This window comes from Leopardus geoffroyi, chromosome B2 (assembly GCF_018350155.1).
Source record: "Leopardus geoffroyi isolate Oge1 chromosome B2, O.geoffroyi_Oge1_pat1.0, whole genome shotgun sequence".
In the NCBI taxonomy this organism is placed as follows: domain Eukaryota; kingdom Metazoa; phylum Chordata; class Mammalia; order Carnivora; family Felidae; genus Leopardus; species Leopardus geoffroyi.
In genome coordinates, this window is record NC_059332.1 from 28,671,815 (window position 1) to 28,687,957 (window position 16,143).

The window sequence follows — 16,143 nt, forward strand, 5'->3', positions numbered from 1 at the left end:
AGGGCTTATTGCTCACGTTGCTTGATGTTAGCTCAGTTCTTTTCTAGAGAGGTGTGGGATTCCAGTAACAGACGCTGTGTATCTCTAAAAGAAAAGTTGCTTTAAACAGCTATTTCAACTGGTACCATGAACTTTGTTCAGAGCTAATTTCACAGCAAACAATCAGCATCAAACTCTTCTGAGAAATGAGTGTAAATTGTGAGAAAGGCAGTGAATGAAGAAATCCAGGAAACAGAACAAGGCTATCAGATAGTAACTGCATGGATTTGAGTGAAAGGTGACAAGGTCAATGATATTGTAAGAAATATATAATGGTTTAAAAATCAAAGCCACAAGAAGATATGTGAAGCCAGAAGAGGGTGGATGGGCTCTGGTTGGGGCTGCAGAAGCAATTCACAGGAGACTCTGGTAAAGGCCTTTCCTCTGCACCTAAATGCAGTCCTCAACCCTCTTGAGTGGACATGTGGGCTCAGCTGGGCAGGGGTCTAGCCCATTGCTGAATGCATGGTGGGGTTGCCAATAATTTGGGTTGTCTCAAACACACAAAAAGGAAATGAACACATTAGCCTCTTATTTGCTCAAAAAGCAAAATAAAACAAGATTAGGATGCTAGTAGGAAGGCCTTGATAAGAAAGTTTAAGAGGCTAAAATTGAATTCTCAAACATTTGACTATTTTTTTAAAGAAAGGCTCAGAAACAAATGACGTCAGCATATAAGGAAGATAATGAAGCTCCAGGTGCTAAACCAGGTCCTACCCATTCCACGGTGCTCGTGTTTCTACAATTCCCAAAGTGCTAACTGGTGGGCAGGAAGAAGTCAGTGAACAAGAGGGGCTTTTTCTTCATTGGTAGATTGTTTGGCCAGCACACAAGAGATAGAAAACATGTGGCTCCAAGCACTCACATTGGCAAGGAAACAGGAGAGAAGTTGTAGTAGTAAAAGCACAGATTTTGTGCCCTGGAGTTCTGGTGCTGGAGGGCAGAGAGGGGAACCAAGGCACCTGGTGTTAAAAAAGTGTTAATTACTAGGGGGTCCTGCATCCATGCTTGCTGGCCCAAAGGGTGCAGCGACCACCTAAACAGAGCAAGACCATAAGAGGTTCTGACAGCAGGAAAGGCTGGCAGGAGCAAAGAAAACCACAGGACAAGAGTTCATGGTAGAAAAGAATGTAAGCACCTATTGTGCACCAGGTCCTGTTTTCAAGAAGCTAATGGTCTACTGGTAGAAGCCTATACTTCTGTTAGACCAAAGGACTTGGTGATTTTTGGCACAGAGGAAGGATATGTTTTATGACTGGGAGTCATCAAAACTGCACAAATATTTTAATTAGGTCCCATCACGAGAGGTGTACTGTGATGTTTTCAATAGAAGAAGTAGTCTTAATAAGTTATATATACATGGAGTAATTTTATATCTGACTCTATGAAATATATTAAGGGAGATGGTAATTTAAAGACACACTAATGGGAATTCTTTAACAAAGAGAAAAGGGAAACTTCAGCCTCCATTGACCTCTTATGAAATGCAGAATTTTATATAATGAGCCTCTTTTATTTAAAATTTTTTTTTAATTTTAGAGATAGAGTGAGAGTTGCAGAGGGAGAGAGAGAGAGTCTTAAGCAGGCTCCATGCTCAGCATGGAATCTGACATGGGGTTTGATCCCATGACCCTGGGATCATGACCTGAGCTGAAATCAGGAGTCTCACGTTCAACCAACTGAGCCACCCAGGCGCCCCTCTTATAATGAGCTTCTTAATGGAAGGTATACCCACAGGAGAACACAGCACAGGGAAAATAAAGCAGCTTTCCCACCCACCGTCCTCAAAAATAACCAAAGTAATCTTTAATTATCTTTGAAGAAAGAACCAGAAAAAATGAAAGAAACATGTGAAAAGCTGGAGAATTTTCATTATCTTTTCACTGTTGTCTCTATAGAGAATGGAAACAGCCAAATCTTACATGTTAGGAAATGTGATAAAACCAAATTAGAATAGGGGCACAGGGCACCCACTAATGCAGGCTACAGTGAAATCAGACAGGCTTTCAGGGCCTCCAATATTGCCTAAGGAAAGAGGACTGATACAGAAAGAAGAAAGTGAAGCACATAAAAATGTGTTTTGTTTTTCACTGAAGGACCTTGTGAACCCAGAATCATACCTGTGCATTTCACACCTGGATCCTCTATGTGACAATCAGTAATGGTCATGAAGTAAAGAATAATAGGGGCCATTTTACACATGCTGTAAAAATGTTCTTTTATTGAATTTTGTATTATCATAATAAAAAAAATCACAGTAAAAAGGAAAAAGTCATGTATGAATACTCTTTAATTATAGTAATGCATATGTTGAAAAATGGGAGGAACATATACCTAGATGTTGGTCTGCCACATTAATGAATAATTACAATTTTTAAGCCATAACTTCTATGAATTTGTCAATGATTTTGTTAAAACTCAACTTCTCTTTATGTGAGATTTGTCAGTTGATCTTCACTCGTCATTGGTCATAGAACACTTAAGTTTATTTTGAAAAATTTATTTCATGTTGAACAACAGATACACAAGTAGGTAGAAACAGTGTTAACTAAAAAGATAAGATAGGGCAAGATGCATAAAAATCCCATTCCACATCAAATTCTATAAATAGCATGTCTAGGTTTCTTTGGGACCAATTCTTGTGGTTTTCTAATATGTCTGCAGCCAAAAATATTTAGACAAACATTCAAGTGGTCACTCAGAATGCCAGATTAAAGGAACTGAGTATAAAACCCTTGGTTATTTCAAATCTACTCTGCAAGTGCAGAAATGTAATCTCGCAGAGACTGGAGACCAAACTTGCCCCATGGAGCTTGGATTCCAAATCACTCTGAATTTACTGGAAAAGAAAAGAAAAACAAAACAACACAACCGACCAGTTGTTGATTTCCTATGTCCCAGTCATGCCCATTAACTGGGAGTTCTCCACACTCACTTCCATGTAGAACATATTGTTAATTAAAGGATATAATAAAAACATGTACATTTTAAGCTTATGTATATCTTATTAAAACTCTAGACAGCCATTGTTTAAACTTAGATCAACAAAGTAAGTTTTGAGGGGAGACATATTTTATCGCTGGAATGGTTTAGGATTGTGGCTCTGGATGGTAATAAAAGATTCTCTTTTACTTGTTACTAAAGCTTGTTTTTAATAAATGCTATATAAACAGTGTGTCTGTACATCTCCTGCCCCAGGAGTGGAGAGGTCCTGCTGCATCCCTGGTGGCAGCTGAGGCTGCAATTATTGTAAGGAGAATGGTTGGAATCCGCTAAACCCTGGCATTGTTTTCAACCTTCTCTACACCCAGTTCTAATCTGAGAACTGGGGGGAAGAGGGGAGGAGGGGGAGTGAAGAAGGAGGTAGGAGGTAGGAGGGAGGAGGGAGAGGGAGCAGGAGGATAGAGGGAGGACAAGGGGAGAAGGAGAGAAGAGGGGAGAGGGCTTTCAGTTGCCAGAGGCACCCAAATGACCAAGCCACATTGAAGAATACAGCACTGGAGTTTGGGCGAAGCATTTTGGGAAGTCCTGCTGTATGAGACACTGTGGAGACAAATCTCTGCAAGGCTGCACTTTAGTACCAGGTGTCACTGGAGAGCATCAGGCTGTCCTACTGTGTGAGAATGGTAAGTATCCCTGAGCTCTGACCTCTCAGGGGTGCCTTCTCTGGCAGCTCAGGCCATTCTTCTGAGGCAACCAGCCATGCCTGCCCCTAGGCTCCTCTGATGGGGAGATGGGACTGTCTTCCTGACAGCCCCACTGCCTCCTGTCACAGATGCTATCTGCCAATAATCCTTTGTACCCCTAATTCTGTTTCTGCTTCTGGAGAAAGCAAACCAGCACTGCCTATAATTACTTCAAGGTGGTAACTATATATGTTGCCTCACTTGGTAGATTTGTCATTGGAGAGGTCCCATGGGGGCATCCAGTGAGCCTGTCTGTCTCCTAACTGCTTGAACTTCCTGACTCTAGCCCATCCTGGTGGACCCAAATCAATCCAAGGCCCTCCTACAGCTGCCTACAGTTTATACGACAGGACGGGATTAAGCACTCTACTTTCCAACCCTCACCTCCCTCACAATCACCTTCTCTAAGGTCTTGGACTTTCAAGTACACCATGTTCACTCTTGCCTGTGCCTTTACCTGCGTATCACCCTCTTCCCTGGATGCACTTGATTCTTCTTCCAAGTTTTCCTAGCAGGACACTCTCTGTGAAGCATCCGTGGTCCACTTGGCCTGCATTCAGCTTCTATGCTCAGCATTTGTTCACAGAACATTTGGGAGTGACTCTCTTCTATCCCCAACTCAAAATCTGAAGACAAGGCTGCCCTGCCTCATTTTCCTTTCCCTCATGGCAGTCTGAACGGTGCTAGCTCTATAAACATCTTATGAAGTGGTTCTCCCGGTGAGCTGTGGGCACTGTAGCATGATTGAGGCACTGCAGAATATCCTCCCCTGCTCTTCATGGGCTGTGGTCCAGAGGAGGGGGGACTCTCACAAGGGCAAAGTTTGTAGCAGATGCTCAGATGCCACCTGACCCTGGTGGTCTTCTCTCAGGGGATGCCATTTCACCAGCTAGGCCATAGGAAAGCACAGATCAGTGAGGGCACATTGGCAGGCATGGATGATTCTAAATGCTCTCTACAGATGAAAGCAGTGAGTCACAGGCCAAGCTCCAGATAGCACACTTCAGGACAAAGTGTGTAGGAGAACCAGACTCCCCACTCAGACCCACTTTTAGTATCAGCTTGCTGACACTCAGATACTTCTTGGAAGCTTGTGGCACTTCCTCCATCCTATCACTGAATCTCCGCCCTACCCAAGGCTGAGTTCCAGGTCTGCCTGTTGTATGGCAATCATCCTGTTCTGTCCCCCAAGATCACAGCATACAGAATCCTCTGCTGGCCATCTTCCCATTAGGTTCAGGGAGATAGGACAGGAGGACATCAGATGGGAAATTTCTACTCTGCTCCCTCCCAACCTCCCATACTTTTTAAAGACCTTCCTTGCCCAGGTCCTTCTGGACAGCCCTGCACAGCCCACTTCTTACTTGGCTATAGTAACTCCATCTCCCAGCCCTGGCCCTCAGCCCCAGGGGTTGGAAGGAGGTCCTGTCAGTCTCTTGTTGCTTTGACATCCACTGTTGCTTCCCATGTCTCTGTCCTCAATGAGTATCTTCATTTGAGTTATTTGACTTGAATGACAGCAAATCCCTAAGCTTCTTGCAAAACCCTCACAGAAGTTCCTCCATTTATGTAATGATGGTACATTAAGTACAGAATACCATCTGCTTAAAGTACCAGGCATTAGCCCCGTCCCCCTTCCCATACACACATGGGCCATTCTGTATTCTTGCAAAGCACTTCCTGGAGCCCCAGGACATCTCAGTACTCTGCCTGCTACTCTAGGCTAAGTCAGAAATGCCCAGTCAGAAGTATGTGTGGTAGCCATAGTGTATGCACAATGGGCAGGCTTTGATGAAAAGAAAAAAAAAGTCTTTCTCATGTGCCTACTTACATATATCTACCTATCTTCCACCTTAATCTCCCCACTATTCCTGTGATCTAATGTAAACCCACCTTCAGAAAAAAACTTGAACATGAAAGCACATGACTGTTAGTATTTCATTAGCTTAGCCTCTGAGAGGTAGTGGCATTTTGAAAGGAGTGGTGACATTTATGCACACCTCAGTCAGATTGCTTGGATTCTAATTCTCACTTGGCCACTTTCTGGCCCTGAGACTGGGAAATGCTCAAGTTCTCTAGAACTTGGTTTCTTCATCTGAAAAATGGTGATAATAGTAAAATCTATCCAACAGGATTGTTGCCAGAGGTGATTTCAAGGAAAAATCTCAATGCCAACTTCTCTCCCACATTATGTACTCAATAATTGTTGACTATCACAAGATTGATTGTCTTGTTATCCAGATGTGAGCTCTTCAGGATTAGAAGGGCCTTTAATAGACACATAAAATGCCACCCAGGAAAGCTGTGAGGCTGCCTCTGGCCACATCACTGTGCCATGACACAGGGTACCCTCTAGCACTGCTCATCCCTCTTGGGGAGCTTCTTTCACTCCTGTCTTAGAAGAAGTTCCCCACATGAGTGGGCTGCCTCCTCTGGGACTTCCCCAAGGTATTCCAGAGAACCAGGATGAAACTGGACCTGAGTCAGGCCTGCCTGACATGTGACTATCTTGGCTTCCTGGTCACCAGTCCAGGGCCCTGGCCTCTCATTTACTAAGTACCACCTCTATCCCCCAACCTGCTTAATGAGGACCTGTGCCTTCCTCCTCCTGGAAGGTGGAAGATAATAGGAAGGAGCTCTGGCAAAGCAGAGAACAGGGCTGTGTGCTGTGGGGCAGTGAATATCAAGGCATGAAATGTGGGTTTTAGCCCACACCTGCAATACACCTCTGGGATGCACCTGATTTGGGGAGATCCATGAAGGCCTCTGCAAACAGTCAAGAAATGGTCCTCTCCTCTCACACCTTCTTGACTTTCTGTCTGTCACATCAGTGTGGCTTAACACAAACCAAGGAGCATCCAAACATTTGACTCCTGGCACATGACAAGTTTCTCTAGGGACTCCCATTCTGAGGAAGCTCAGTGCCACTTGGGTCTCTTGCCTTGAAGGGCACACCCTTTGCAAAGCAGAAGGTGACATTTCTTTAGTGCACAATGTAGAGGCCTTTTGATTTTTATTTTCCCAAAAGGCTCCATATCAGTGCCTTGGGGAATCCCACAGCCAACCAACAAAAGGCAAACGTGCTCACTATAAAGTATGGTTCCTGTTTGTGCTGGTTTGGCCACTTCTGGGAAGGGCACAAGAAACTGAGGGCAAAACACTTGATGATAAATGGACTCTGAGGGGAGAGAGAGGCCAACATAATGTCGATGGCAACTTTTTATTTATATTTTCACTTGTCACTGATGTGGGCCCTGGAGGACTGAGCAGCTGAGTGGAAAGGCCCCTGTAATGGGGTCTCCTTGGGTCAAGTTGGACAAATGGTGAAATGGCATGATTGGTGTTGTTTCCCAAAATTGTTGCAAGTGACATTATTCCTAGAAGGAATTGTTAACCCTGTAAAAATCAGTTTTATTTTTCCCCCTCTCTCCAGTTTTCTTAAATAGGCCTTTGTGTAAAGGCTGTGATCAGGTATAATCCTATCTAAAACATCTTCTCTTAACCCTACTTCTAAATAAACAGTGAACACCACACTCAGAATGTTGAACTGCCTAGTAATTTCAGTCACCTGCTAAAATAGCTCTTTTGACACCAGACTCTAATAACTGAACTAGAAGCTTCAGGAAAATTAACTGCAAATTACTAACTCTTGATCAACAGTTTGCATAAGATATCCAGAGTCAAAATAAACCCAAACTTGCAGATGTTCAAAAACGTACTGGCAATTCTTTCCCCAGATGGAAAGAGACACAGACCCAGCACTTGCAACCTTTAGTCAGATGCTTATTAGGTGGTTAAGCCTAAGCTGCAAAATAGATACTAATTTTGATTACTAATTTTGGTACTGGCTGAACTAATTATGTACTGTTATTGCAGTGACAGGTCTCAAGATCTATAGCAGGGGTAGGAAAATAAGAGCAAAGTGTCAAGATCTCTCTGCATGATGAAATGTGGCCATTGTGTTATATGAATCCAAGTCCATGACAGTCTTGATGAGCCCAAGGTTTAAGGAGACCCTACTAAATCCTAAGGGAATGACTGACATACTCAAGCCTTCAGTTACAAATCAAAGCAGCTTTTTTTTTTTTTTTTGCTTCTCAGTTTCTCCCTTTCTCTGGGCAATAAAAAGGAAAGGGAAGAGGAACTTCCCTCTGAAGTCTTGGTGATTTCTTGTTAAGTACATATATAAATATAAGCATGTTGAAAGCACATTCTTAATAAAATTATTAATAACTTAGGGCAAGGATGGGAGGAGTCATCTAGTGTGGGATCACAGGGTTTTGAATTTTAGTGTGTTCCCTATTTTTATGACTAGATACTTGTGCAAAGAGCAGCCCTTCGTGACCAGCTCTGGTTGTGCAACATGAGCTCTGACATTTCCCTGGGTGTTCCAGGTACCTGCCATCTAGGGTACCTGAGTTCAAGGTACCTTTGTTGTTGTACGCATGACTCTCCTGAAAGTTAAAGATTTCTCTAAAAACTAAAAACCAAAAAAAAACACAGGTGTATGTGCACACACATATGCACACAAATCACCAGAATTTATAGGCTGTCTCTGTGCATGAGTAACACAAAGAAGCCCCAGAAGTTGGAAATGGGGTTCCCTGCTGAGACAGAAACTAGAAAGAACAAGCACCTAATAAATAAAAAAGCCACTAGTGGGAACTCATCTTCACGGAAAAGCATAAATGCTTTTGAAGACACACAAGAATACCCAAGGTTAATGAAGGTGCTCTAAAAAACATGATTTAAACCAAAGATCACCTTGGGAAAAAAAAAAGTATATAAACTGGGTAGTCTGCTAGACCCTGGAAAAGTGACTTCAGGAAGCAAAGCAGGAGCCTTGCAGAAACACCACTCAAGCATGTTATGGGAAAAGCACTCCAATCATGGGGGATGCCAGATCAGGATTACTCCCTGCACACCACTAAGGCTCTTAGCTCCATGTCCATCTCACAAGACAATGCCTAATGACTAATTTGGCTTCCCCCACAAATCTTGATAATGAAAGAGATAGTCTAGTGAATAAAATTGGTTTTCATAAAGCTACTTTCTTTTATTTTTCATGATAAATTATGAAACTGGACATTTGAATTCCACATTAATTGTCATGAGTCTATTCCAGGGAGTTTGTCCTGTGTACACGGATAAACTTGAGGCCCTAATCTGCAAAGCTGGGATGACTGCCTTTGGAGGTCCTAGGTCTGGCAGCCCCCTTAAATCTAATCTTGACATTTCAGAGCCTACAAACAATCATCATGGGGAAGGAGGATACTGGTACAAAGAACCACTGTGTTGGAAGATTCCAGAGTGGCAAGGCCACAAAACCCATAGTCCCCCAAGTTCATCCCAATACTAAGAGCATTTGCTTCTCCCTCCCCAACCCCCCTCAATCCCAAATCTATTTGCCTCCTTTGTCCCTTTTCATCTCTACCACCATGACCCTGTTCAGGGCACTAGTTTCAATCACCTGGATGACATAACAGCTGCCCCGACTGCCACCTCCCGCCTTAATTCTCCACCTACACACCAACCATGGCTCCTGCTTGCTCCAGCACATTCAATGAGCCCCCACCCATTATATCCATTATATCTGCATAATGGTACTCATGCTGCTCATGAGGTTCCAAGCTCAAGAATCAGCCTGCGGAAAGCTGGCAGGGCACCTGACCTCTGAGCTTGATCAGTTCCCAGGGCTGGTATAAGAAGTAAACCAGTTATTATACAACAGACACTAAGCAATGGTATCACCTTGGCCAGCTGAGTCTTTGTTTGTGTGTGCAGCTTTGTCTGTACCACTTACCACCAATGCCCACCCCTTGGTTCTTGCTTTAGTTTACACAATGACTTGGGGTCACCCCAGTGCACTGTGTTCCCTCATGCCACCAACTTAACATGCATGCTGAGCCTGGGCCTGGACTCCCTTTCCTCCCACTATGCCCAGCTAATTCTAGCACTTAAGCTTCAAGTCTCAAATTAGGTATCACTTTTTCCAAGATACCTTCCCTGAACACTGCCTAACTCACCCCAAAACTGGAATGGTGTTTCTCTTTCCCTTTCCCACACATTTTGGGAGCACCTATACTAGTCCTTAGGACTTACTCTGTAATTGTCAATTTTCCTGTCAACACCATTAATGGGGATCAAAACAAACTCTCCAGGGAGAAAAGGGGAGAAGCAAATAGAGGTTCTGGCTTCAGTAGCCATACAGCTTTGCTACAGGGGTGCTTGTTCTCCCTTAGCCCTCATTAGAGGCTCACAAACTTCTAAGTGCAAAGCCCAGAGGTGGCTCAGCCCCTCCCTCTCACTTTACCCACTGATTTGGGATCAAAAGATCCAGATTCAGGCAAAGAAGCACTAACATTTTCACTTTCCAGTGTATTTCTTAGCCTCTTTGAGACTCAAATGAATAACCCTGTCTGTGGGTTTATAAAGCTTTGCAGTGATAGTTTGTAACCCACAGAACACCAATTATTAGATGATTATTGTTGGTGCCAGATCTCATCCTATAGCAAGAAGAAGTGGACAGGAAAGGATGTCAGGCTGCAAGGGGTGGGTGACCCTACTGGATTGGGGCCATTGCCAGCAAACCTGTTTTCCTAATTCTGCCGCCTCATGTCCTACACACAGAACAGAGGTCTTCCTGAGGCTCTGTGTTCAGCCTTGGCCATTTTCCCTGAGTTTTCCAGAGACAAGGCTCTGGCATATCCTCACAAGTGGGAAGTGGAAACATCTTGGGGCTTTTAAGTATGACGCATGGGAGTACTCAAAGGTTCCTACAACTAGATTACCTGTACTACATTCAGGCAGGCCTGCTGAGTCAGAATAAGCATTTTAATGACCCAAACTGATCACTGTGTATCATCTCACACCATTCAGGGGCTGTTGCCAGTACAGAGGGTCCTCTTCATCCCAACACACAGCTCCCAGCCCCTTCCCTGAGCCCCTCCCTGGTTGAAGCAGAAACTCAGAACACAGATCAAGCCTGCCACCTACAGTTAAAGGGTCCAGGTACATCAGCTCCTGTGTTCACCTGCCCTTAGTTCAAGCCAACCCTATCCTTAGACTAAAAAGTCAAATTTCCTTCCTTCTCCCCTGGATTTAGAAATGGAAAATTTAGGAAACTGACTTAAATTGCTCTTTAGGCTAGTGTGTGTTTCTTCAAATTAAAAGCTGAATACGGAATCAGAATAAACTGCATTCAACAATGTGCAGCAAATGATCATGGAGTACCTGGGCTGCACACCCCTAAGATAAGTGCAATAGTTCCAGGGGTGCCAAATATTCAGTTCTCACACGTGTGCAAACAAACTATAAGTCCAATTTATGAATTTCTTTCTGTTCACATTGAAGATCAATTTTTCTCTCATGGTGAAATTAATTTACTTTTCATTGCCTCTGCAATTAAACCAGCATTACTGCTATGAGAGCAGGCTCCAATCCTGTATCATGACCCTCATAGGCAGAAACACATACAGTGTCCACCCCTCACCTCAGGAAGAATGCATTGCCCATGAAGTTAAATGTTAGGTTGCCTTTTGTTAACAAAAATGTGTAGCTCTTGGTAAATTCCACCATGGAGAATGCAAACCATGGGTGAAACACACACCAAGAGATATGTCCCAAGCTGGGGAATTGAAGAACATATGGGCAGAGTTTACACAGTGTAATTCTCATGAGAAGCAATCATGATTACTAAATAGTAACCAAAGCAGTGCAGCAGGGCTCTTCAGATTGCTTAAACATGGGGCGCCTGGGTGGCTCAGTCGGTTGAGTGTCCAACTTTGCTCAGGTCATGATCTCACAGCTCATGAGTTTGAGCCCCGCATCAGGCTCTGTGCTGACAGGAGCCTGCTTCAGATTCTGTGTCTCCCTCTCTCTCTGCCCCTAACCCACTAGCATTCTGTCTCCATCTCTATCAAAAATAAATAAACATTTAAAAAAATTGCTTAAACATCAAAGTTAAGGTTAAAGAAATTGATGCAGCAGTGGAATTAAGGTAAAAATATTTTCTCTTGCTAAAAGAGTACCCTTAGGTTCTCAACATATATCACCACCATCGCACATGTAGTCAATTTAAAATGAAAAACAAGTTTACAAATCACTTCTGGATACTTAAAAATAAACTCTAGGTTGCTTTTCTTTTTGGCAGCACCAGCCTTAAGCTCTGTGGCTTTGCAATATTTCAGAAACTTCAGGTACATTACAGTCTTCTGAGAAAGGCCCAGTACTTCAGAATTCTTGGAGTGGCTGTGGAGAAAGAATATTACTGGCAACAAATATTACAGCAACATTTTAAGACCTATAAGAATACATTTAGATGTTCATAAATGTACACACATATTTAAGGATTCCAGCTGATATCCTAAATATTATTTCTGTGAACATATTCACATTTCTTTTTGGTTTAAGAAAAAAAATGTACCTTATAGACAAATTATTTCAGCTGTAGATGGAAAAGTCCATGGCCACGCTTCCCTTTCCCAGTGTATATTAGGGGCCTATGTGGGTGTGTAGAGTTTTCTCTGGTCCCCAAAGAGCTCACCTGTGACATACCTTCTATATGCACAGGAAAACTGCTCTTCTTATTCAGGGGCTCTTTTGTTGGTGGAATTTGGAGAAACTGGGTTGCAACATCTTTTCTGGGAGAGGCCAAGCAATACTTTTTCATTCTTGTGGCTTTGTGTGTTTAAACAATTTGAGGTGGTATAAAAGACTGAACCACGAGATTGCTCGCAGCATTCCAAGATTCCTGCTGCCCCACGCTGCAAACTGCAGACATTCACCAGGCCTGCTGGCCTCGGCCTGAATGTGAAATTTTACCCACTAGAAAGCATCATTGGAGCTCCAGTCAAAAATTTTAAATAGCCCATTGATACTGATGCTTTTGTACTTTGGCTTCAAAAGCAATCATGACCAAACATTTTCAACTATGAGTTGATTACAGTAACGAAAACACCTTTTCAAAAAACATTTAATGAGGTAGCTGAGGTCGAATATCAAATCCACAGCATACACAAAAGTGCTTAATAAGTGCTCAGGCATTTTAAAATGTATTTTTAAATGCAAACTTGCTACAGTGCCTAATAAATGCTCTTCCCAATTCCTGAAGATGCATGCAAATGTTGCAAAGAGGCCCTTGCAGAGTGCTAACAGCAAGAGAACAAGAGGTTGAGAGCAAGTGAAGCTGGACAGGAGTAGAAAGGAAGGGCGCTCTGGGCATACAGCCTGGGTTGAAGTGGTTGGTCTCCCCATGGAACTTAAATATAGTCAGTGCCACCAAGAACAAACACTAAGTAGAACTCAGGGATATGATGGGCTGAGAAGGGGGTCTTGACTTGAGGTGGTAGGAGCCACAGCCTGGGACACTTTCACTGAAAGATTGAGGCAATGCTCAGAGCACCCCTTCTCTGTCTTCCAGGGCCCCTGGAACAACACTCAGGAGGGAGTCTGGACTCCTGCTGCTCTCACCATGACCACCCTGGATTCTGTTTGCTCACAGCCACAGGCTGCTTCCGGCTGAGAAGCTTTTAAAATGTTAACTTCAAATGACTTCCATGTGGAGTCTTGGAAAAAGGAAGGGTGGTGATACCAAGGCTGTCAGCATGGATTTTGTTACTGTTGCTGCAATATGAACATTCACACTCACGGACACACATGCACACTTGCCTGCACACAGGTGCACACATGAGTTGGTACGGGGCAGTCAAGCAGACTCCCCAAGCTCAGGCAGGGCAGAAGTTGGCTGAGTGAAGGGGCCTGGGGTGGGTTCATGGACAAGAAGCCTGGATCCACCTTCACCACCCTCCCTCTCCTGTCCTCCATGGGGGCAGTCAGTATTCCAGGGCACCCAGCAGAAATGCAGTGAAGACAAGGGATGGAAAGGCAGGCACCAGATCACTCTGTTATTAGGTCTCCGTCGTATAGTTGCTGTAGGCCAGAGGAGGCAGGGTCTGAAAGCTGCTCCACCGCCTCGTACCAGGCTGGGACTCCACACGCCCTTGCTCTTTATATTTACCCAGAATGTTTTTGGCTTCTTCTGCATCCCGCAAAGGGCTCTCTCCATATTCTTCCTTCAGCCACTGTCGGTACTGGAGAAGTTAAAAAAAACCAAAATGTCACACACACACCTGCATTCACATAGATTTTACCCATTACTTAACGGTACAGATTTTGTCACATATAAACAAGGAATAAATAGGCATTGGGTAATCATGGGTCTGTGGTTGGCCAGCCAGTGTCAAGCAAGAGAAATAACTGCTTCTCCCAGATTGTGGCCTGAGGACATGAAAGCAAGCCAAACCAAGAAAATGGTACTTTACCCAAAGGGAGATAAACAGAAGCTAATATTGGGTCTGATGGTAAAAGATATGTTCTAAGCTGATGACTTTAATGGGGATGCAGGTGGGGCATTCTTGGACTAGATGTCTTCTGTGGGCCTTTCTAACTCCAACCTCCATGATGTACAGAAAGATTGTGGCATCTTCCCAGGGGCTGCTGTTTACATCACCAAAGTCTCCTGAACATGGTTACCTGGTGGACTTCATGCTTCTCAAACTCCTGGAGCTGTCTCTGGAAGCCCAGGTTGGGGTTGGCACAGGACCTCCCTGCACGCACAGTGTGCAGGGCATCCTCCCAGCCAAAGTCAGTGACAGTCATGATGTATGCGATCACCAGAGTCACGCTCCTGGAGACGCCAGCCAGGCTGTAGGGCCAAAAGAACTCACATGGGCAAAGGGTTTCAGTCCAGAAGTCTATCCTATGATTCACTGAGAGCAGGAGATTCTGTGGATCTCGTTTGAGAAAGTCGTCCTGCCTTGGATTATGAGTGGACACCAAGCCAGTATGAAATTATTCAGAAACATATAAGCTTCTACTTTATTATACACTTCTACTTTATTATACACTAGAATCTCAGGCATTCAGTATCTGTGTTAGCCTCATTTTTTTGTAGATTTCCTACTGGCTATGGCTTTGGACACTTCAGTTTTATGATTTTCTATGTTTCCTAGCCCCTCTTCACATATTCCCCATTTCCCAGGACAGAAAAAAAAAAAAAAACTAACCAAAGCACATCAAAGGAACTTGAAGGGTCTTGGATCTATGCAATAAATCTATTCATAAACTGCAGCGGTTTAGAAGACTTCATTTTTTTTTAAGTCTGGTTTTCTTAGATAAATGAAAACTAAATCTATAACCGAAAAACCCATTAAATACAGAAGCTCTTAGGAAATATTTATTCTTCTTGACATAACTAAGCAGAGTACAAGAGAGGACACATTCCATGTGCTCTGGGATGTATGGGTCAAGAACGGTTAATTATATCAGGCAGGCTGAGTAAGGGACCAATTTTAAATGCATATGCAAATTAAGGTGGTCACAGAAGGCTGTGCTGCATCAGATTTAGAGTGTTCTAGCAACGGTTTAATATGGGGAAGTTTAGAAAATTTCTCATTTTTAGAAAAGCCTATCTTCAGATTTATACAACCATATGAAATACAAATTCCTAGAATATCATATCTACACATATTCAAATGATGATGATGATGATGATGATAATAATAATAATAATAAAACAATGACTCTCAAGTAGTGGCTCTTTCTTAGGGTTTTATTTCAGAAATACTGAGAGCTTTTAAAAAAAATACATCCTCTTGGGGTACAAACCTAGAGATTCTAATTCACCAGGAGCCATAGAAGCACAGGCACAAGATTTCAGAACTCCCCTTATATGGTCCCAACTGCACTCCTCAAAGTGCTTTTAATCAAATGTAGATTACCATTACAAAACCCACAATGTGTTACATGTCCTACTCTTTTTAAAAGTAAAAAAAGTAAATCACACTATTTCCAGAACTGCATAAAACTGCAGAATGCTGTCTTTTTCTAAAGCAATCAAATGATCTACTATCCCTGCTCTCCTATTATGGGTTACAGGTCCTTTGTACAGTTTAGTTTTCATTGATGGCTCTCCTGGATATCAAGCAATGGATCTCCTTGGTCAAGACAAGTTTATCACCGATCTCAGCAGCAACGCAGCCCAGGAGACATCACTTCACATTTCCAAAGAGCTTTCACTGCAACTGCAACTTCTTTGGGGAAACTCAAAGGACTGTTAAGCTTTTTAAAAATATCTATATTTTACAATATTGTCTCTTTTTTTTTTTTTTTTTTTTTTTAATTTTTTTTTTTCAACGTGTATTTATTTTTGGGACAGAGAGAGACAGAGCATGAACGGGGGAGGGGCAGAGAGAGAGGGAGACACAGAATCGGAAACAGGCTCCAGGCTCCGAGCCATCAGCCCAGAGCCCGACGCGGGGCTCGAACTCCCGGACCGCGAGATCGTGACCTGGCTGAAGTCGGACGCTTAACCGACTGCGCCACCCAGGCGCCCCAATATTGTCTCTTTTTTAAAAAA

General features: G+C 43.2%; 1 protein-coding gene across 8 annotated transcripts in view; it reads right to left on the reverse strand.

Moving 5' to 3' along the window:
- Positions 1-2,311: 2,311 nt before the first annotated feature.
- DUSP22 (dual specificity phosphatase 22) overlaps positions 2,312-16,143 on the reverse strand; it is a 73,812-nt gene continuing 59,980 nt past the window's right edge. For 4 of the 8 annotated variants that reach the window (XR_006717115.1, XR_006717113.1, XR_006717114.1 and 1 more), the window contains 3 exons: positions 14,259-14,430; positions 12,151-13,816; positions 2,312-4,614 (listed from right to left, as the gene is read on the reverse strand). Coding sequence is in view for 4 of the 8 variants with exons in the window: in XM_045497625.1 (XP_045353581.1) it covers positions 4,562-4,614; positions 13,744-13,816; positions 14,259-14,430 (298 nt within the window). In the remaining 4 variants the exon portion in view is untranslated. Of the gene's footprint in view, positions 11,976-12,150; positions 13,817-14,258; positions 14,431-16,143 lie in introns of all 8 variants that reach the window. The other 4 variants (XM_045497625.1, XM_045497622.1, XM_045497626.1 and 1 more) reach the window with 3 other exon arrangements.